Source organism: Vespa mandarinia, chromosome 25 (assembly GCF_050613455.1).
Source record: "Vespa mandarinia isolate Hongniang chromosome 25, ASM5061345v1, whole genome shotgun sequence".
NCBI classification, from domain to species: domain Eukaryota; kingdom Metazoa; phylum Arthropoda; class Insecta; order Hymenoptera; family Vespidae; genus Vespa; species Vespa mandarinia.
The window spans coordinates 2448796-2470172 of record NC_140834.1 but is presented as its reverse complement, the minus strand read 5'-3'; the positions used below and the strand labels follow the sequence as shown (position 1 = coordinate 2470172).

At 27.8% G+C, this 21377-nt stretch overlaps 3 protein-coding genes across 7 annotated transcripts in view; 2 read left to right on the top strand and 1 right to left on the bottom strand.

Annotated features, from left to right (window-relative positions):
* Window positions 1–4836: 4836 nt before the first annotated feature.
* On the top strand, window positions 4837–7713 carry LOC118450622 (uncharacterized). The gene is made up of 10 exons (XM_085664087.1): window positions 4837–4995; window positions 5070–5189; window positions 5270–5387; window positions 5481–5739; window positions 5912–6037; window positions 6175–6265; window positions 6377–6522; window positions 6598–6730; window positions 6803–6849; window positions 7653–7713. Exons 1-10 carry the CDS (start codon window positions 4837–4839, stop codon window positions 7711–7713), a joined length of 1260 nt encoding a protein of 419 aa, XP_085520213.1.
* Window positions 7714–10436: 2723 nt separating this feature from the next.
* On the top strand, window positions 10437–13905 carry LOC118450623 (uncharacterized). The gene is made up of 10 exons (XM_085664086.1): window positions 10437–10479; window positions 10696–10715; window positions 10794–10904; window positions 10994–11111; window positions 11212–11470; window positions 11750–11899; window positions 12016–12106; window positions 12219–12292; window positions 12440–12572; window positions 13864–13905. Exons 1-10 carry the CDS (start codon window positions 10437–10439, stop codon window positions 13903–13905), a joined length of 1041 nt encoding a protein of 346 aa, XP_085520212.1.
* Window positions 13906–16731: 2826 nt separating this feature from the next.
* LOC118450640 (fatty acyl-CoA reductase wat-like) overlaps window positions 16732–21377 on the bottom strand; it is a 36545-nt gene continuing 31899 nt past the window's right edge. For all 5 annotated transcript variants that reach the window (XM_035886513.2, XM_085664129.1, XM_035886515.2 and 2 more), the window contains 5 exons: window positions 20944–21053; window positions 20622–20817; window positions 20273–20509; window positions 17664–17921; window positions 16732–17575 (listed from right to left, as the gene is read on the bottom strand). In XM_035886513.2, the coding sequence (XP_035742406.2) occupies window positions 17470–17575; window positions 17664–17921; window positions 20273–20509; window positions 20622–20817; window positions 20944–21053 (907 nt within the window). In that variant the 3' untranslated portion in view covers window positions 16732–17469. The remainder of the gene's footprint in view (window positions 17576–17663; window positions 17922–20272; window positions 20510–20621; window positions 20818–20943; window positions 21054–21377) is intronic.

Sequence of the window (21377 nt, the reverse complement as noted above, 5' to 3'; positions counted from 1 at the left end):
GAAAGTATACTTTCTTCAGATAGATTTGCCACGCGTCTCATAGCCCGCCCTTCCATTGTCCTTTATTATTTACAATTTCTTTTGTGACCTACAAATCGAGTCGTTAAGATTTGTAAGATAAACGGGCAGTATGAAATATAACATAGAAAAAAAAAGCAACACGAGTGCTAGAAGAAGATACATAAGATAAAAGAAATAAAATTTAACAGTGCGAATAATAAACGTTAATTGTCGTTTCTTTGTTCACAGGTAAGGCTAATCAGAACTAAGCATTAATTAACAAATAAAGATTTTTCACATTGTTCACAGAGAAACATATTTTCGTTTATTACCTCCCATAATCCATACGAGATATTATATATATATTGGGTTGTTAGGAAAGTAATTTCGTTTTTTTCCCGACAGAAGATTTAATTGTATTTTTTGCACCCAACTTCACATTTAAGCCGCGTAATCATTATGTTTTAACAGCTGACATAGAAAGGCTTGTGTTTGAAAAAGTCCAATTGATTTTACGCAGTAGTTTTTGGTTGGTACCCTTTTAAATATGGAGACCAATAAGCAGCATTTTACTTTTTTACTATAGAAAAGGTAAAAATGCTGTTTAAGCCAGAAAGAAATTAATGTGTATGGAGAAGATGTCTTGACAGTAAACCAGTGCCAGAACTGTTTTGCAAAATTTCGATCCAGCAATTTTGATGTCGAAGATGCACCATGCTCTGGAAGGCCGGTTGAAGCTGATAAAGACACGATAAAAGCATTAGTTGATGCAAACCGGCGAATAACAACGCGTAAGGTCGGTGAGAGTTTAAATTTATTAAATTCAACTGTTTATGACCACTTGAAAATCCTGGGTTTAACCTCGAAACTCGGTATATGGGTTCCCCATGTTCTCACGGAGAGAAATTTGTGTCATCGCGTTGACATCTGAGATTCGCTTCTCAAACGTCATGAAAATGATCCATTTTTGAAGCGCATCATTAATGGGAATGAAAAATGGGTAGTATATAACAATCTCAAACTCAAGAGATCATGCAGCAAAAAAGACGAACCGGCTCAAAACATTTCCAAAATCAATATCCATCAAAAAAGGTGATGCTGTCTGTTTCGTGGGATTTTAAAGGAATCGTTTTTTTTTGAGATTTTTCCGGATAACACAATAATTAATTCGGAAGTCTACTGTCATCAGCTGGACAAACTGAATGATGCAATTCAACAGAAAAGGTATAGTGTTCCTCCAAGATAATGCGAGATCTCATACAAGTTTGGTCACTCACCAAAAGCTTTTACAACTTGAATGGGATATAATTCCACACCCACCATATTCTCTAGATCTGGCACCTTCGGATTATTATTTGTTCTGGTCAGTGCAAAATTTTTTAGACGGTAAAACCTTCACTTCAAATGAGGAGGGCAAAAACCACCTCGATTAGTTTTTTACCAGCAAAGACCAAAAATTTTATGAGCGTGGTATCATGTTACTATCAGAAAGATGGCAGAAGGTATTGGACCAGAATGGACAATATATAATTTAATAATATATTTGTTAATTATACGAAAATTGTCTTTCATTTTCACAAAAAAAACGGAATTACTTTTCGAACAACCCATTAAATGATGAAAGTTTCAAGTGACCGTATTTTTGCAAAAAAGAATTGAAATTCGTAACTTTCAATAGCGTCTAATCATAATAAAATTAAAATGTCCTCGCATTCATTGTTTTTTATATTGTGTGAAACTTTCAAGGCCATCTTAATGGCGACGTTTATTTTTCTTTTTTTTTCCTTTCCAAATACAAAGATACTTTGCTAAAACATTGGCATAATTTAAAGCGGATTAAAATATATTTATTTGTTTATTTTTTTGCATGCAAAACTTCATCATTATAAAGAATGTGTGTCTCAGTTAAAAAAAAAAATATATAGGAAAGAAACGGAAAATGGATAATTTTTGAAACGATCTTGAAACCATTCAATAGATTAAGTTCAAATAAATTACCATAATATATCTTCACTTGAAATTAGGTAACTCGACGATGTGTTCGAAAAATGTTTTTTTATGAACGAAGAATTGAGAGATCAAAATTAGTAAAGCTTTATTTCGAAGAAACCACGCCATATATTACATTACCGTTAATATCAGGTGGACCCGAAAGTAATGTCGCTTTCTTAAATTAAATAAAAACGAATAAATTTTTAACAAGATTTTATTTTTAATCACAATCAAATATCGACATGCCCAGAAACGACATTACTTTCTAATCCACCTAATATTATTTCAAAAACTAATTCGATAGGAGTACTAGTAGGGAGTATCCAAGAAGAGTCACCTGACAGGCTTCGTGAAATTATGACACTCGAAATTTCGATGTTTATACAAAAACTGATAAACTGCATATAATTAAATTGATTGATAATATAAGAATCAAAAACAAAAAAAGAACCAATCATATATATTATTTATAATATAAATAATAAATATATAACAATAATATTTGATAATTTAATAGGAATCATATATATATAGTATTTATTTTTTTTAATGGACATTCATATTGCACTGATTTTAACAGGATATTTCCATTCAGCAAAACGCAATAGCAGAGTTTGCCCAAATTATTCTTATTATTGCATTGAACTCTAAAGTCAGATATGAGCAATTGGCTACCTCCCAGCATTTAAAGTTGAATTACATTTTCCTATCAATATACCTAACCGTACGCAACGATACGATTTTGAAGTGTTTATTAGATTTTTGATATTTGATACCACTAAGTTCGGTCATTTTAAAAAGAGAAAAGAAAAAGATAAGAATGCAGATTTTATAGTGATCACATCGATATATTTAGTTGACATGACGTACTATTAATGAATTTTTTATATCATGATAGTTTTCATTCCTACACTTCAAATATCAGTGTGCATGATCGCGATACATCGTCTCTCCAAATTATAGATTCAGCAAGGATTCGATCGAAATTTTTGGAATCATTTAGAACAAAAAAAAAAAAGAATAAAAGTAAAAGACCAAGAATGTCTCTCTAAATTTATTTCTCTTTTTAAAAATAATTACTTTGATAAGTAAGGAAAAAGGAAAGAAAATAAAACACTAATACCTAGGAGAAATTTTACGAAGAAAAATTGTATCTTTATCAATATCTCAGCCACGTTCTCGTTTAAGATGTATGTGTTTAATAAAAGAGATTATTCTACTCTGTCACAACATGTAAATTATGATTATCAATTTTTCATTCTCTGCCGGTATGTTTGTAGTCATTTTAAGAAAGACAGAAATAATAAAAATTTCGAATGTTCGAATACTTACAAATATCAACCGATAACAAATAATTATTTATCAATTCACGATAAGGTGACAATCTACTTTATAAGGATAACACAAATATCTATTTTACCAGCGGAATTGCCTGAAGGTAAGGAAGATATCTTTCCCGCCGGTAAAATCTCCTATAGGTAAAGACGAAACAATATCAATGATCAATAATAAGAATATCTAACCTATAAACATGAATACCTACCGATGAGTCTACAGATATGTATCCTCAGAACATACTTAACGGTAAGAAATAATATATTTCGATTGCATAATTTCTAATCGCAACATAATTGATTTATAAACACTTATAAAAAGAATATTTTTTTTTGATTCATTATATTTAAAATACCATAGCATGTCTTACAACATTTCAATAATATAATTTAAGGAAATCAGAATTTTTTAAATACACAAAATTCATGGGACAAATATTTGTTATGTTGCTGCAACTTATTCTTATATGTATATATATATATACTGTACGAATAACAGACTCGTCCCAAACTAAAGACAACAATTAACAAATGGTGATTTGCTTACCTGTTGCTGCAGAAAGATATTGATTACTAGGTGTAATCTTAAACTCTTTGATTGATACAGACGAGAATTGGAGAAGGGAACGTATAACGAAAAATTCTACAAAGGGCTATATTTCTATTGCGATGTAATTCCAAGGACGATACGAATTATATATAAAGAACATTTCTTTAAGCAGCTACAAATTTTATTAGATCGTATTCAATGGATCATAAATATATCTTTTTATATACTTAATAAATAAAAAAAAAATATATATATATATATATATTTGTATATATATTTATATAAAATAAAAAAAAATTTTCTAAAAGAACAGATGTAAAACAACATTTATAGCAACATATAATGTCCACTTATTTATACGTAATAATGAAGAAATATTTCGAAACAATTACTTGCCTATAAAATAAGAAGTAGATTTTTGTTATTATATTTGTGCCAACTATCATACTTACGTTTATAGTAATCAATATTGGCTGATGTTAAGGAGAAAATAATTGTCACTTTACGAGGAATCTTTTTTTATATATCCAATAGACACTATAAAATAATAGTTACATCTTTCCCATGTCTTTCCTCTGAAAAGTAAAATCATACTGAGAGAGAATGAGATGGTGAAGTGCCTGCGAATGCAACGCGCATGTCCATCGTAGAAGGGAGAAAATAATCGACCATGGAAGGAGTAAATTACAAATAATAACTTAATGGTAAGAAAGAAACATATATTTAGTTATACACGCACAATTAGACTAAGAGGGGAGAAACGTATGATAGATGATAGATATTACATGAATTAATGCTGCGGGAAAAAAAATTTCTGCCCCTTCGAGACAATTTTTAGAAATGCTGGCATACATCTGTTATTTTAAAAATTCATTTAGAAGGGTTATTTAGAATATTTGATGTAGAAAACGGCATAGGTTAGAAGACAATCGAAATTAATGCATTGTATGAGTTACCAATATGTCTCTGGAAGACGAGAAGTATTTCGTAAACGAGTACTATACTTATAATATTCTATTCTTTAAATTAATTGGCATTTCGCCTTATAAAACATCTTCGTGTCAAATAATTCACATTTTTTTTTTCAATCTTATCATAGCCGTAGCATCAGTTTCGCAGGTAAATCTCTTTTCGAAATGTAATTATACTAACATGTGATTAGAACGAATTAGATTTTGCTGATTGTACTTTAGATTTATATACTCATCTTGTCGGAACTGAAGATAGATCCTATCACGAAATTATTGGAAACGGCTTTGCCTTGTTTTATCTTTGCATTAACTTATTTCAACTTTTTATCGAAAGTTAAAATCGTTCGTATTCGGCGTAATTATTTTATTTAAATCAGAAATAAAAAAACATGCAAGGATCCAATATATCGTAATAATTTCAGATAAAGGAACTTCTTTTTCGTATTAAATCCGATTGGAATAATATGACAAACCAGTCTGAATTGATAATATTAAAAGCATATGCTAATCGAAGCAGAATGTGTACAATATTAATCGCAAGTAAAAAGAAAAAAAAGAGAAATAGAATATATATTATTGAAGTTACTTTTATTTTTATAATAATTAAATTAAATTAACGTTCTATTGTTCCAGTTGCTTTTTATGTGTATATTACGATTCTAATGCTACCATCCGTGATACATGTTATTTTATATATCTTTGGTGTACTGGATGAAACCGAATTAATATTACCAATTTCTATTGATTACTTTTTGAAAGATCAAGCGAATTTCTATTTCGCACTATTCTACGAATACGCATGCTTAATCGTCTTAAGCACGATTGGAATAACACATTGTTCTATATTCGTTTCATTTATACAGCATACCTGCGCTCTTTTCAATATCGTCGCGTAAGTAATCATTTCCGACAATATATTATGAAATATATATGTATATATATATGTATATACATATATATATATATATACATTCTTTTTTGATAACAAGTATCAAAATATATTTGCCAGTCGAATTTTTATTTTCTTTTCTTTATAATTTAAATCAATTTCTTTTTTCACGTAGATGGAAGATAGAGAAAAGACATAAAAGGAATTCGCACAATTTCTATCGTACATACAATTTTATTAATTATAACGAAGAGTATAAGTGGATTATCGATATCATAAAATCCTACGACAATGTCATCGAGTTTGTAACGAATTTCACAAAACTGTATTCTACTTAATTTATTCGCACATATGCCAATTTTTAATAATAATATTGCATGTCTTTCTTCAATTTCCTTAAAATTACTCTATTGTTTTTATTTCATTTCGCTCTTTAAGGTTCGTCGATTTTGTAAAACTTTATCATGGGAAAATTTGTCTTTTCGAGGCGATATTCGCAATGCTTTTGATTATCTTAAATTATATTTACGTAAGTAATATGGATTTTAGGTTGAAAAAAATAATAAAAAAAGAGAGAAATACTTTTCTTTCAGAATTTCTATAATTGTAATAAAGTAAGCCCATGAACATTTTTTTTTAGTTATTTCAGATACTATCCTTTACTATAAATATGAGCCAAGTATTACAAAAGACTAATTATATCTTTGGATCTATGTTCGTAATATACATTTATCATTACCTTGGACAAAAATTAATAGATCATCACTCCGAAATATATATAAAATTGTTGGTATTACACTAAATTTACTTTAATTAGATGACTAATTCTTTAAAATGTAACTGATGAATTAATCTTTATAGGTGCCAAATTCCATTTTACACGTTATCTTTGAAAACGCAAAAAATTTTACTATTTATGATAATGAAGAGCATGATGCCATGCAATCTTTCTATTAAAGGAGTGATCGTATTATCCCATTATCTTTTTGGCACGGTAAAATAAATTCTATAGATACCAACTATGATAATAGAGGAATTTTTTTTTAATCGAAATCTTTTATTTCAGTTTATGAAAACCTCATTTTCCTACGCCATGGTATTTTGTAGTTCGATGTAAATGTTAATCGAATAAAGCTTCGGATTAAAAATATTAACTGATTCCGCTCCGTACGAAAGGAGTGATTTTTGCTTTGTAATTAGAAAATAGTAAAGAGAATAATAGAAAATATAAATGATTTCTCTTAATAGAAAATATTTATTATGTTATTTAATTTTTTTAGTAAATGTTAAATATTAGTATGATTACCACTATATATTATACACTTTAATCTTTCGTTAATTTTTCGCTCTATAGCAAATAATAAGTAATTCACAAATAAGGCTTAATTCAATTTTCAACTCTATTACTATAATGTATTTACCCTAAAAAAAAAAATTTTTCCGATCGTTTCAAAAGATAAATGCACTCTAAGCATCCTCCAAACATTATTTCGAAGTATGAATAATTATTAACCATAATAAAGTATTATTAACTATAAACCCATTTTCAGTGGTTAGAGAAATAATTTCACTAATGTAAAATATTTCCATAGGCGTGAATTTTTCAAAATTTTTCATTCTCTGCCGGTATGTTTGTAATCACTTTGAAAAAGACAGAAATAATAAAAAGTTCAAATGTTCGATTCTTCTAGATAAGCAATGAAAATTCAAAAAGTAACTGTATCATTCGAAGGTCATTGTCAATGATAAGCAAACAATGAAATTATCTAAATGGCAAGAATGGAGATAACTTTATAGTTTTATACGATATTAAGATAGCGTTTCAATGATATCCTTTAAATTATGTATTCTTATCCCTAAGGATACTTTTCATTGAAAAATAACCTAATCTTCCATTTTTATCTTCTTTCCTATAGTTCATTTTTAAACTGCCATTCGGTTGTAGAAAACATACTCAGTACGTCGGATAACTTGTGAATGTTTTTATACATTTTGAATAATTTTGAACGAAAATGTAAATTTATTGGGAATTTCATGCATCAACTGGCGCTTTAAAGGAAGGCATACGACGTGTAGGAAGAACAATAAAATATATGATGAAAATTAAAAATACGTGCTAACTTTAAGAATCAAATATAGAAATACAGTTCGAAGAGGAAAAATAAGATTATCGCGAAAGATGATAATGGAATACACGGAATAACTTTAGGAAGAACGAGTAGAGAAACTCAGATGATCAGAAGTTAAAAAGACTTTGGATGAATAGTAAGAGAATCATCAAATTTTTTGATTAAAATTTTACAGGAAATTAAGGTACTCGTTTGACTAAAAAAGTGAAAAGAAGGAACCATATCGAAGTTATTCCATAAAATCACACGTTAAGATTGGAATAGTGTTCTCTGATTTTATCAAGAAATATTATTATTCTTTAAAAAAATAATTTGTTGAAAATATTAGCCGCAATTGATTTTTTACCTGAAAGTTTGAAAACTAGTAATTGCAAGTGATTTCTCGTCCGATCGTGTAAAAAATATTAACCGATATCGATTTTTTATCTTATAGTGTGAAAATTATTAATCCACAGTTGATGTTTTATTTGAAGATGTGAAAAATATTAATTGCATGTAATTTTTCATCTGAAACTGTAAAAATTATTAACCAAAATAATGGACTCAATAATTTTTCTATTGGATTGATTCTATTAAAACCATATCTCATTTAATTGGTTGATTCTTTGTTTTCACAATTTTTATCGGTTTTGTAAGTGTTTTATATAGTTATAATCATGCTGATATTCAAAGCATTCTAATCTTTTTTTCTTTTTCTTCGAGATAACAATAAAAATACAATATTTTGTTGGTGTCTTCAATACCAATTCGATATTCGATTTCCATGAAGACATTAATATCTTTATAATATTATAATATACATCATTTCTAGAATTGGAATAATACCGGAATCGATATATCATAGAAAATCAGAAGAATAGGAATATTCTTTTCATCGTTTAATTCGAGGCACGATTGGTTAAAAAAAAAATGAGGTTAGATAATCAACGTATCAAATTTTCGATTCGAATAATCATAAAAAAATAAATATGTAGGAAGTAAACTATTAATAAATATAGTATCAGCTCTGTATTATTAAACTAAAATAAAATATGATATGTTTGTATTTGCAAAATAATGTAAAATGGACAACAATATAAAGAGCCAATACATTAAGAAATAAAAAAAAAATTCGGAAAATTCTATAGCATTTACCTAAATAAAATAATTATAAATAAACCCAATGAAAAATGACTATGCGTAATATAACTTCAATATACGTGTCCTCATTACACCATCTCTTTATACGTAGTAAATAACATAATTCCTTCAAATATCAAACCGATAGCAATTCATTTTCTATTGATTCGCGATAAGGTAATAATCTACTTTATAAAGGTAACATAAATATCTATTTTACCTGCGAAATTGACTGATGGTAAGGAAAGAATCCTTTTCGTCGGTAAAATTACCTATTGGTAAAGACGAAACAATATCAATCATCAATAATAAGATAGTGTAACCTATAGATAGTAATACCTACCGATGAGTCTATAGATATATATCCTCAAATTATATCTAACGATAAGAAATAACACATTTTGATTGAATAATTTTTAAGCATATATAAACAATTATACAAAAAAAAAATTTTTTTTGACTCATGTTATTTCATTTAAAATACCATTGCATGTTTTACAACATTTCAATAATACAATTTAAGGAAATCAGAATTTTTTAAATACACAAAACTCATGGGACAAATATTTGTTATATTGCTGAAACTTATTCTTATATATATATATATATATATATATATATATATATTTTTTTTTTTTTGATTAACACAGACAAGAATTGGAGAAGATAACGAAAAATATTACAAAAATATTACAAAGGGCTATATTTCGATTGCAATGTAATTCCAAGGACGACACGAATTATATATAAAGAACATTCCTTTAAGATGCTACAAATTTTATTAGATCGTATTCAATGGATCATAAATATATCTTTTTATATACTTAATAAATAAAAAAATAAATATATATATATATATATATATATATATATATATTTGTATATATATTTATATAAAATAAAAAAAAAAATTTCTAAAAGAACAGATATAAAATAACATTTAAAACAACATATAATGTCCACTTATTTACAAGAAATAATGAAGAAATATTTCGAAACAATTACTTGCTATAAAATAAGTTGTATATTTTTGTTATTATATTTGTGCCAACTATCATACTTACGTTTATAGTAATCAATATTGGCTGATGTTAAGGAGAAAATAATTGTCACTTTACGAGGAATCTTTTTTTATATATCCAATAGACACTATAAAATAATAGTTACATCTCTCCCATGTCTTCCCTTTGAAAAGTAAAATCATACTGAGAGAGAATGAAATGGTGAAGTGCCTGCATTTGCAACGCGCATGTCCATCGTAGAAGGAAGAAAATAATCGACCATGGAAGGAGTAAATTACAAATAATAACTTAACAGTTACAAAGAAACATCTATTTAGTTATACACGCACAATTAGACTAAGAGGCGAAAAACCTACGATAGGCAATAAATATTACATGAATTTTTGCTGCGGAAAAAAAAATTTCCGCCCGTTCGAGACAATTTTTAGAAATGCAGGCTTACATCTGTTATTTTAAAAATTCATTTAAAAGGGGTATTTAGAATACTTGATGTAGATAACGGCATGGGTTAGAAGCCAATAGAAATTAATACGTTGTATGAGTTACCAATATGTTTCTGGAAGACGAGAAGTATTTCGTAAACGAGTACTATACTTATAATATTCTATTCTTTAAATTAATTGGCATTTCGCTTTATAAAACATCTTCGTGTCAAATAATTCACATTTGTTTTTTCAAACTTATTATAGCAACAGCATCATGTTTACAGGTACATCTCATTATGATACATAATTATAGTAACATATAATTAGAACGAATTAGCTCAAGATTGCTGAATGTACTTTAGATTTATATACTCATCTTGTCGGAACTGAAGATAGATCCTATCACGAAATTATTGGAAACGGCTTTGCCTTGTTTTATCTTTGCATTAACTTATTTCAACTTTTCATCGAAAGTTAAAATCGTTCGTATTCGGCGTAATTATTTTATTTAAATCAGAAATAAAAAAACATGCAAGGATCCAATATATCGTAATAATTTCAGATAAAGGAACTTCTTTTTCGTATTAAATCCGATTGGAATAATATGACGAACAAGTCTGAATTGATGATATTAAAAACATATGCTAATTCAAGCAGAATGTGTACAATAATAAACGCAAGTAAAAGGGAAAAAGAGAAAAAGAATATATATATATATATTATTAAAGTTATTTTATTAGTTTATTATAATTAAATTAAATTAACGTTCTATTGTTCCAGTTGCTTTTTATGTGTATATTACGATTCTAATGCTACCATCCGTGATACATGTTATTTTATATATCTTTGGTGTACTGGATGAAACCGAATTAATATTACCAATTTCTATTGATTACTTTTTGAAAAATCAAGCGAATTTCTATTTCGCACTATTCTACGAATACGCATGCTTAATCGTCTTAAGCACGATTGGAATAACACATTGTTCTATATTCGTTTCATTTATACAGCATACCTGCGCTCTTTTCAATATCGTCGCGTAAGTAATCATTTCCGACAATATATTATGAAATATATATATAAATATATATATATATATATATATATATATACATATACATATATACATATATATATATATACATATATATATACATATATATATACATATATATATATGTATATATATATATATATATATATATATATATATATATATATACATTCTTTTTTGATAACAAGTATCAAAATATATTAGCCAGTCGAATTTTTATTTTCTTTTCTTTATAATTTAAATCAATTTCTTTTTTTCACGTAGATGGAAGATAGAGAAAGGACATAAAAGGAATTTGCATAATTTCTATCGTACATACAATTTTATCAATTATAAGGAAGAGTATGAGTGGATTATCGATATCATAAAATCCTACGACAATGTCATCGAGTTTGTAACGAATTTCACAAAACTGTATTCTACTTAATTTATTTGCACATATGCCAATTTTTAATAATAATAATATTGCATGTCTTTCTTCAATTTCCTTAAAATTACTCTATTGTTTTTATTTCATTTCGCTCTTTAAGGTTCGTCGATTTTGTAAAACTTTATCATGGGAAAATTTGTCTTTTCGAGGCGATATTCACAATGCTTTTGATTATCTTAAATTATATTTACGTAAGTAATATGGATTTTAGGTTGAAGAAAATAATAAAAAAAAGAGAGAAATACTTTTCTTTCAGAATTTCTATAATTGTAATAAAGTAAGCCCATGAACATTCTTTTTTAGTTATTTCAGATTCTTTCCTTTACTATTAATATAAGCGAAGTATTACAAAAGACTAATTATATCTTTGGATCTATGTTCGTAATATACATTTATCATTACCTTGGTCAAAAATTAATAGATCATCACTCCGAAATATATATAAAATTGTTGGTATTACACTAAATTTACTTTAATTAGATGACTAATTCTTTAAAATGTAACTGGTGAATTAATCTTTATAGGTGCCAAATTCCATTTTACACGTTATCTTTGAAAACGCAAAAAATTTTACTATTTATGATAATGAAGAGCATGATGCCATGCAATCTTTCTATTAAAGGAGTGATCGTATTATCTCATTATCTTTTTGGCACGGTAAAATAAATTCTATAGACACTAACTATGATAATAAAGGATTTACTTATTAATCGAAATCTTTTATTTCAGTTCATGAAAACTTCATTTTCCTATGCCATGGTATTTTATAGGTCGATGTAAATTTTAATCGAATAAAGCTTCGGATTAAAAATATTAATTGATTTCGCTCCGTACGAAAGGAGTAATTTTTGTTTTGTAATAAGAGAATAGTAAAGAAAATAATAGAAAAAGGGATTTTTCTGAATAGAAAATATTTATTGTGTTATTTAATTTTTTTAATAAATACTAAATATTAGTATGATTAACACTATTCATTATACACTTTCATCTTTCGTTAATTTTTCGATCTATAAAAAATAATAAGTAATTCACAAATAACGCTTAATTCAATTTTCAACTCTATTAGTATAATGTATTGACCCTTAGAAGAAAAGTTTTTGCGATCGTATCAAAAGATAAATGCACTTTAGGCATCCTCCAAATAATTTTTCGAAGAATGATACTTTAACCATAAATCCATTTTCACCGATTAGAAAAAGAATTTGACAATCGTAAAATATATTGCATATATTGCATAGGTGTAAATTTTTCAAAATTTTCGATTGATGATATCATCGAAGTTCCTTTTTTTTACTTTCCTATTCAAACGTTCTTTTAATTAGATTTTACTATTTACCGGATAATTTTTTTTATCTCAATCCCCAACATTCAACGTTAACGCGATGATCCACGAGCATTTTTAAAAATAATTAATCCCTTACGCATCGTTTATAGTTGAATATACATAGTTCAGTATATATTATATATTATATATACTATATAGTGTATTTTATTATTTTTTATTTATTTTTTTAATCAGACTTTATTAGAGATTATTATTATTATTTATTACTTTTTACATTAGATTTTATAAAACAGATTCGACCGCAGTATTTCAAATAAATATTCATATTATTTATAAGATAAAATATTATCACGTGAAATATCATATGCTATAACGGTCAACGAATTATTTATATCTAACAAACCTTTTTAACGAATATTTATATTAAAAAGAAAAAAAAAATAAATAAGAATAATCTATAAAACTGAAAAAGTATTAAAAAAAAAAACTATGAATCGAATGAACAAATTTGTTTTATATTCGAATGATCACGCTGATAACGAACGTTTTCAATCATAAAAATATATTATTCGTTGCAGCTCTACTGTCCGTGATAATTAATTATTCCTGATACTCAATTACCCATGTAGAATGCTATAGAATTATAATGCTATTATGTTCTAGAATATTAACGAAATGATCGTTGGGCATAATTCATGTGAATAAAATATGAAGAACAAGCAATGACGAGATTGCCATATATAAATGTTTGTGTGCACGCGCACGCGAGTGAGTGTTATATATCTTTTATTGATTATGGGAGGTAATAAACGAAAATATGTTTCTCTGTGAACAAAGAAACAACAATTTACGTTTATTATTTACACTGTTTAAATTTTATACTACTTCTCTTGTCTACGTTCTATTTCTTACTGCCCGTTTTTCTCCCAAATTTTAATGGCTCGATTTGTAAGAAACAAAAGAATTTGTAGATAACAAAAGACAATGGAAGGGCGGGACATGAGACGCACGGCAAATCTACCTGAAGAAAGTATACTTTCTTTACATATATATATATTGGATTGTACGGAAAGTAATTTCGTTTTTTCCCCGACAGAGGATTTAATTGTATTTTTTGCACCCAACTTCACATTTAAACCGCGTAATCATTATGTTTTGAGAGCTGATATAGCAAGGCTTGTGTGTGAAAAAGTCCAATTGATTCTACGCAGTAGTTTTTGGTTGGTGCCCTTTTAAATATGGAGACCAATAAGCAGCATTTTCGTCATATTTTACTTTTTTACCATAGAAATGGTAAAAATGCTGTTCAAGCCAGAAAGAAATTAACGATGTGTATGGAGAAAATGTATTGACAGTATGCCAGTGCCAGAACTGGCTTGCAAAATATATTACTTTTTTACTTTTTACTATATATTTTACTTTTTTACTATAGAAAAGGTAAAAATGCTGTTCAAGCCAGAATGAAATTAACGATGTGTATGGAGTAAATGTATTGACAGTATGCCAATGACAGAACTGGTTTGCAAAATTTCAATCCGGCAATTTTGATGTCGAAGATGCACCACGTTCTGGAAGGCCGATTGAAGCTGACAAAGACACGATAAAAGCATTAGTTGATGCAAATTGGCGAATAACAACGCGTAAGATCGGTGAGAGGTTGAATTTATCAAATTCAACTGTTTATGATCACTTGAAAGGCCTGGGTTTAATCTCGAAACTCGGTATATGGGTTGCCCATGTTCTCACGGAGAGAAATTTGTGTCGTCGCGTTGACGTCTGTGATTCGCTTCTCAAACGTCACGAAAATGATCCATTTTTGAAGCGCATCATTAATGGGAATGAAAAATGGGTTGTATATAACAATGTCAAACGCAAGAGATCATGGAGCAAAAAAGATGAACCAGCTCAAAGTATTTCCAAAGTCAATATCCATCAAAAAAAGGTGATGCTGTCTGTTTGGTGGGATTTTGAAGGAATCGTTTTTTTTTTTATATTTTACCGGATAACACAACAATTAATTCGGAAGTCTACTGTCATCAGCTGGACAAACTGAATGATGCAATTCAACAGAAAAGGCCAGAATTAATCAACAGAAAAGGTGTAGTGTTTCTCCAAGATAATGCGAGACCTCATACAAGTTTGGTCACTCGCCTAAAGCTTTTACAGCATGAATGGGATACAATGCCACACCCACCATATTCTCCAGATCTGGTAGCTTCGGATTATTATTTGTTCCGGTCACTGTAAAATTTTTTAGACGGTAAAACCTTCACTTCAAATGAGGAGGTCAAAAACCACCTCGATCAGTTTTTTGGCAGCGAAGACCAAAAATTTTATGAGCGTAGAATCATGCTGCTACCAGAAAGATGGTAAAAGATATTGGACCAGAATGGCCAATATATAATTTAATAAAATATTTGTTCATTATACGAAAATTGTCTTTCATTTTAACAAAAAAAAAAAAAAAAAAAAAAAAAAAAAAAAAAAAAAAACGAAATTACTTTCCGAACAACCTAATATATATATATATATATATATATGATGAAAGTTTGGAGTCACCGCATTATTACAAGGAAAAAAAAAAAAAAAAAAAAAAAAAAAAAAAAAAATTTCCAAATTCCTTTAAACCTTTCCGTAGATTAAATAAAAATAAATGGCAATAACGTATCTTCACTTGAAATCAAATAACGAAGATATGTTCGCAAAAAGTTTCATTAAAAACGAAGTTTTCAGAGATCAAAATTCGTAGTTTTATACAAAAGATACCAAACACATATAAGTCTTATCTATTTATTTTCAATATTATTTTTCCGCAATATCAACGAGACGGAAAATTTAATAGAATGAAATAGAAAATGATTGATATAAAATAAATTACGTTAAGATCATTTCGAAGTGATTATTATTGTTAATGTTATTCACTATAATATATGATCGTATTAAATTTTCTTTTTTTTCTTTTTCTTTTTTCCTTTTTTTTTTTATATATATATATGATACAAGACAAAAGAAATATAATTTCTAACTGGAAATGCTCCCCCATCATGTTGTCTTTATCTCGTTAATATTATTTTCAATGATTAAATCGATAGGATTATTAGTAATAAGTTTCAAAGAAAAATCAATTAATTTACTTCGTATGTTTTTAATTACACTCGAGATTTCGATATTTATATATGTAAATTGATAAATTATTTATAACTAAATTGATTGATAATTAAGAAACAAAAACAAAAAAAAGAGACCGATCAGATAATAATTCTAATAATAATACTAATAATAATTCTAGTAAAATAATCTAAAAAAAATAATAAATAAACATAATAATAAAAAAAAATAAATAAAAATAATAAATAAACATAATAATAAAAATACATAATAATTTTATAATAAATATAAATATATTTATTTAATATTTAATAATAATATAATAACATATAATAATATATAATAATCAATATAAAATATATTTGTAATATAAGAATATATGATAATTCAATTCAATTATATATATACAGTATTCTATTTTTTTAAATAGATGTTTATATTGTACTTCACTTTTACAAGAAATTTCCATTCTTTCCAGCATATTTCTTATTCTTGCATTGAACTGTAAAGACAGATACAAACAATTGGTCTCATCCCATCTTTAATCCTATCGATATACCCAATTGTATGCAACGATTTATGACTCGAAATTAAAAAAGTAAAAATTGATATTTTTTTAGGAATTTTGAAAAATTGGGACTATTGCATTCGATCGCATTCCAAAGAGAAAAATAAAAGAAAACAAAAGAATGAAGATTTTATAGTGATTACAACGATATAGACGTTAAACCCGACGCTCAATTATTGAACTTTTTATTTCATACTAATTTTCATTTCCTTCCTGTAAATGTCAAAGTGCAATATGATCGTAATATATTGTCTTTCAAAAATATGGATTTAGTAAGGTTTTGATCGTTTAAAATGAAAACATACAAAAGATCAAAATTAAGCCTTCTTTTTTTTCATTTATTTTACTTTTTACAAGTAAGTAATTTAATAAATAACAAAAGAAAAAGAAAATCAAATATCAACATCCATATGAAATTTTATGAAAAAAAAAAATGCATTTTTCCCCATATTAATTGTATCTATCCCATAAATGATCTCATTTATTATGAATGCATTGAATAAAACAGATTTTTGATTCTTTTATTTTGGCAAAACGTATCAATTACGATTTTCTTTTTTTCGGTTGTCATAATTGATGTCGCTGTGTTAATTTTACGCATAGTCAATAATTACAAATAGTCTCAAAATTATAGCCCATGTTATAGTTAAAAGAACAGAGACAATAATAAGTTTCAATGTTTGATGAATCCAGTAAAGCCTTGAAAATTCAACAAAAAAATGTATCATTCGAAGATCATTGTCACAGATAAATAATGAAGTTAAATAAAAGATAAGAAAGAAAATACCTTCGCCATTTTATACGAGCTTGTGGAAGAGTTTCAATGGGATCCTTCATGACGTATAATCTTATCCCTAATATATATTTTTCAAAAAAAGTATCCCATATTAGTTCCTTTATGTCACAGAAAAACAATTGGCGATCTTCCACTGTTAATTTTTTTAACAGTTCCTCCCATCTTTCATTTGTTAACTGCCATTCGGTTGTAGTAAAAACATTAATTACGTCCGAAAATTGGTGAATTTTGTTATATATTTTAAGTAACCTTGAATGAAAATGTAAATTTATTGAGAATTCCATGTATGATTTGACTGTAATGGAATGGATACGACGTGCGTAGGAAAATATTGGATTGTTCGAAAAATAATTTCGTTTTTTTCCCGACAGAGAATTTAATTGTATTTTTTGCACCCAATTTCACATTTAAGCCGCGTAATCATTATGTTTTAACAGCTGATATAGCAAGGCTTGTGTGTGAAAAAGTCCAATTGATTCTACGCAGTAGTTTTTGGTTGGTGCCCTTTTAAATATGGAGACCAATAAGCAGCATTCTCGTCATATTTTGCTTTTTTACTATAGAAAAGGTAAAAATGCTGTTTAAGCCAGAAAGAAATTAACGATGTGTATGGAGAAAATGTGTTGACAGTATGCCAGTGCCAGAATTAGTTTGCAAAATTTCAATCCGGCAATTTTGATGTCGAAGATGCACCACGTTCTGGAAGGCCGATTGAAGCTGACAAAGACACGATAAAAGCATTACTTGATGGAAATTGGCGAATAACAACGCGTAAGATCGGTGAAAGGTTGAATTTATCAAATTTAATTGTTTATGACCACTTGAAAGGCCTGGGTTTAACATCGTAGCTCGGTATATGGGTTCCCCATGTTCTCACGGAGAGAAATTTGTGTCGTCGCGTTGACGTCTGTGATTCGCTTCTCAAACGTCACGAAAATGATCCATTTTTGAAGCGCATCATTAATGGGAATGAAAAATGGGTTGTATATAACAATGTCAAACGCAAGAGATCATGGAGCAAAAAAGATGAACCAGCTCAGAGCATTTCCAAAGCCAATATCCATCAAAAAAAGGTGATGCTGTCTGTTTGGTCTTTTAAGATTTATCTCTGTCTTTTGGGATTTTAAAGGAATTGTTTTTTTTTTTTTAGATTTTACCGGATAACACAACAATTAATTCGGAAGTCTACTGTCATCAGCTGGACAAACTGAATGATGCAATTCAACAGAAAAGGCCAGAATTAATCAACAGAAAAGGTGTAGTGTTCCTCCAAGATAATGCGAGACCTCATACAAGTTTGGTCACTCGCCTAAAGCTTTTGCAGCTTGTATGGGATACAATGCCACACTCACCATATTCTCCAGGTCTGACACCTTCGGATTATTATTTGTTCCGGTCACTGTTTTTTTAGATGCTGACAATTTTCCGGTCACAATTTTTTAGACGGTAAAACCTTCACTTCAAATGAGGAGGTCAAGAACCACCTCGATCAGTTTTTTGGCAGCAAAGATCAAAAATTTTATGAGCGTGAAATCATGCTACTACCAGAAAGATGGTAAAAGATATTGAACCAGAATGGCCAATATATAATTAAATAAAATATTTGTTCATTATACGAAAAGTGTCTTTCATTTTCTCAAAAAAAAAAAAAAAAAAAAGGGAAAAGAAAAAAAAACGAAATTATTTTCCGAACAATTATTTCCATTAGAATATAGATCAATGTATTAGAAGATTGTTCTTGTAAGTTTTTGTTTTTGTTTTGTTTTGTTTTGTTTTGAAACACGGCATTTTATAAAAGTGAATTATAAACAAAAATTACTACAGAAAGAAAAATAATAAAGATCTTCGATACAAGGCAATACAGAATAGTGCTAAAGATAACATTATTAAATGTTATAAAAAATAAAAAGACATGGAATTGTCGCGTAAATAAAGCATTTGATCGATAAAAATCGAAAATTTGATCGAAAAATTTGATCGATATTTTGATCGGTAGAAGAGATAGATCGATAGAGAGTATCTTGAGAAATCAATTTAATTTTTTTTTACCTTGAATTTACGGAAACTTATAGGTTGACAAGATGGAGATCAATTCATGAATATAATAAATGGATTAGATTATATGCAGATTTTAGACTAAAACAGAATTGAGATGACATTAGGAGAGTTGCATTAACCCTAGTTACGTACACCTCAAAATAATTTCAAATTGTACACTTGAGATGCGTTATAAAGCCAGGCACTTTCAACATCATTTCACTGACATTCATACGGAATGAATAATTTGACTTAAAAAAAAAAAAAAAAAAAAAAAAAACTATATATTCTTTCAAGTCTTAGAAACAATATAATTAGTAGATTCGAAGATGCATTTTCAATTTTGTCATTAAAAAAAAAAAAATTCATGAATCATATAATGATGCAAATTGTTTTAATTCAGATAGAAATTGATCTCGGGATCAATTAGGATTAAATCAGTTTAAGGATTAACCAAGCAATCTTGGTCAAAAAGGAATATCAATCGCATGAAATTTTTCTTTTAAAAAATAAAATGAGAGAGAGAGAGAGAGAGAGAGAGAGAGAGAGAGAGAGAAGCTTACCTTGGCTGTTTACCGATACACAAAGCGAACGTATCCACAATAAGAGCTGGTAATAAATGTAGAAAGTACATGTAAAAGATATAAACCAACCGATGTTTTATATTTCTAAAGCTATAATACCAAATTGCTTTTGCAGTAGGAAATTGCAATCCATATTTGACAGCCTTGTCTTTTAAATCGTCATAAGTTATTGGATTATCCTTAGACACATAATTGTATATAGGAATGTCGTTCAATCTGAAATATTATTTATTCGATTAAATATAAAAAAAAAAAAAACAAAAAAAAACAAAAAAAAAACGAAACACACGGATTCGCTAATTTTCAAATAAAAATTATTTTATTGTACCTTTGATTATATGCAATGTCCCAGGCACTAGCGATTAAACCGTTGATCACCATATCGCCCGGTACTAAACTAATTTTTATTGAACCATCACAATGTATTACTCGCATTAATCCAAGTCCAGCGCTTAATCCAATTCCGATTGGTCCGTATATATTATCAACCCATCCTTGAATGGGTTCTCGATAAGTTGATATTACTGGAAATTAATTGACATCAATTGACATACATCGTTTTTTTTTTTTTTTTTTTTTTTTTTTTTTTTTTTCTTTTTTTTTTTTTTTTACAAGAATTACTACATTATTTATTTTACGTTAATATTTACCAACTGCTGGACGAAATATTCCAATTGGTATTATCCCAATATTCTTTTTCACGACATTCTCGGCAACAGCTTTCGTGTACACGTAAGAATTCGGACATATACCGAGTAATCTAATGTCAAATAAAGTTTATTGTTAATGCATATTTATTATTCGTTAATTATTAAATGTATATTTATTAATTAACACAGTAAATTAATTCGTAGGATGTTCAATTGGATGCCGCATGTAATTTCTAAAATATCCATAGCACATCCATTCTGCACTTCTCAAAATAATTTTAAATTGTTTACTTGCGGGATGCACTTTGAACAGCCGTCAATTATACAAAATGAATAATTCGGAAATAATATAATTACTAGATTTGTAAACGCATTTTTAATTCAATCATTATAAAAAAAAAAAATTCATTTGAATCATGCAGTGCGCAAATTGT

Bases quoted from the DNA above. Each gene is read 5' to 3' on its own strand.
- LOC118450622 (XM_085664087.1), top strand. From the start codon at position 4,837: ATGTCTCTGGAAGACGAGAAGTATTTCGTAAACGAGTACTATACTTAT. The intron at 5,190-5,269 runs GTTCGTATTCGG...TAATAATTTCAG, and splicing joins TTTTATCGAAAGTTAAAATC to ATAAAGGAACTTCTTTTTCG. The intron at 6,038-6,174 runs GTTTGTAACGAA...TCGCTCTTTAAG, and splicing joins TCCTACGACAATGTCATCGA to GTTCGTCGATTTTGTAAAAC.
- LOC118450623 (XM_085664086.1), top strand. From the start codon at position 10,437: ATGCAGGCTTACATCTGTTATTTTAAAAATTCATTTAAAAGGG. The intron at 11,471-11,749 runs GTAAGTAATCAT...TTTTTCACGTAG, and splicing joins GCTCTTTTCAATATCGTCGC to ATGGAAGATAGAGAAAGGAC. The intron at 12,573-13,863 runs GTAAAATAAATT...ATTATGTTCTAG, and splicing joins CTCATTATCTTTTTGGCACG to AATATTAACGAAATGATCGT.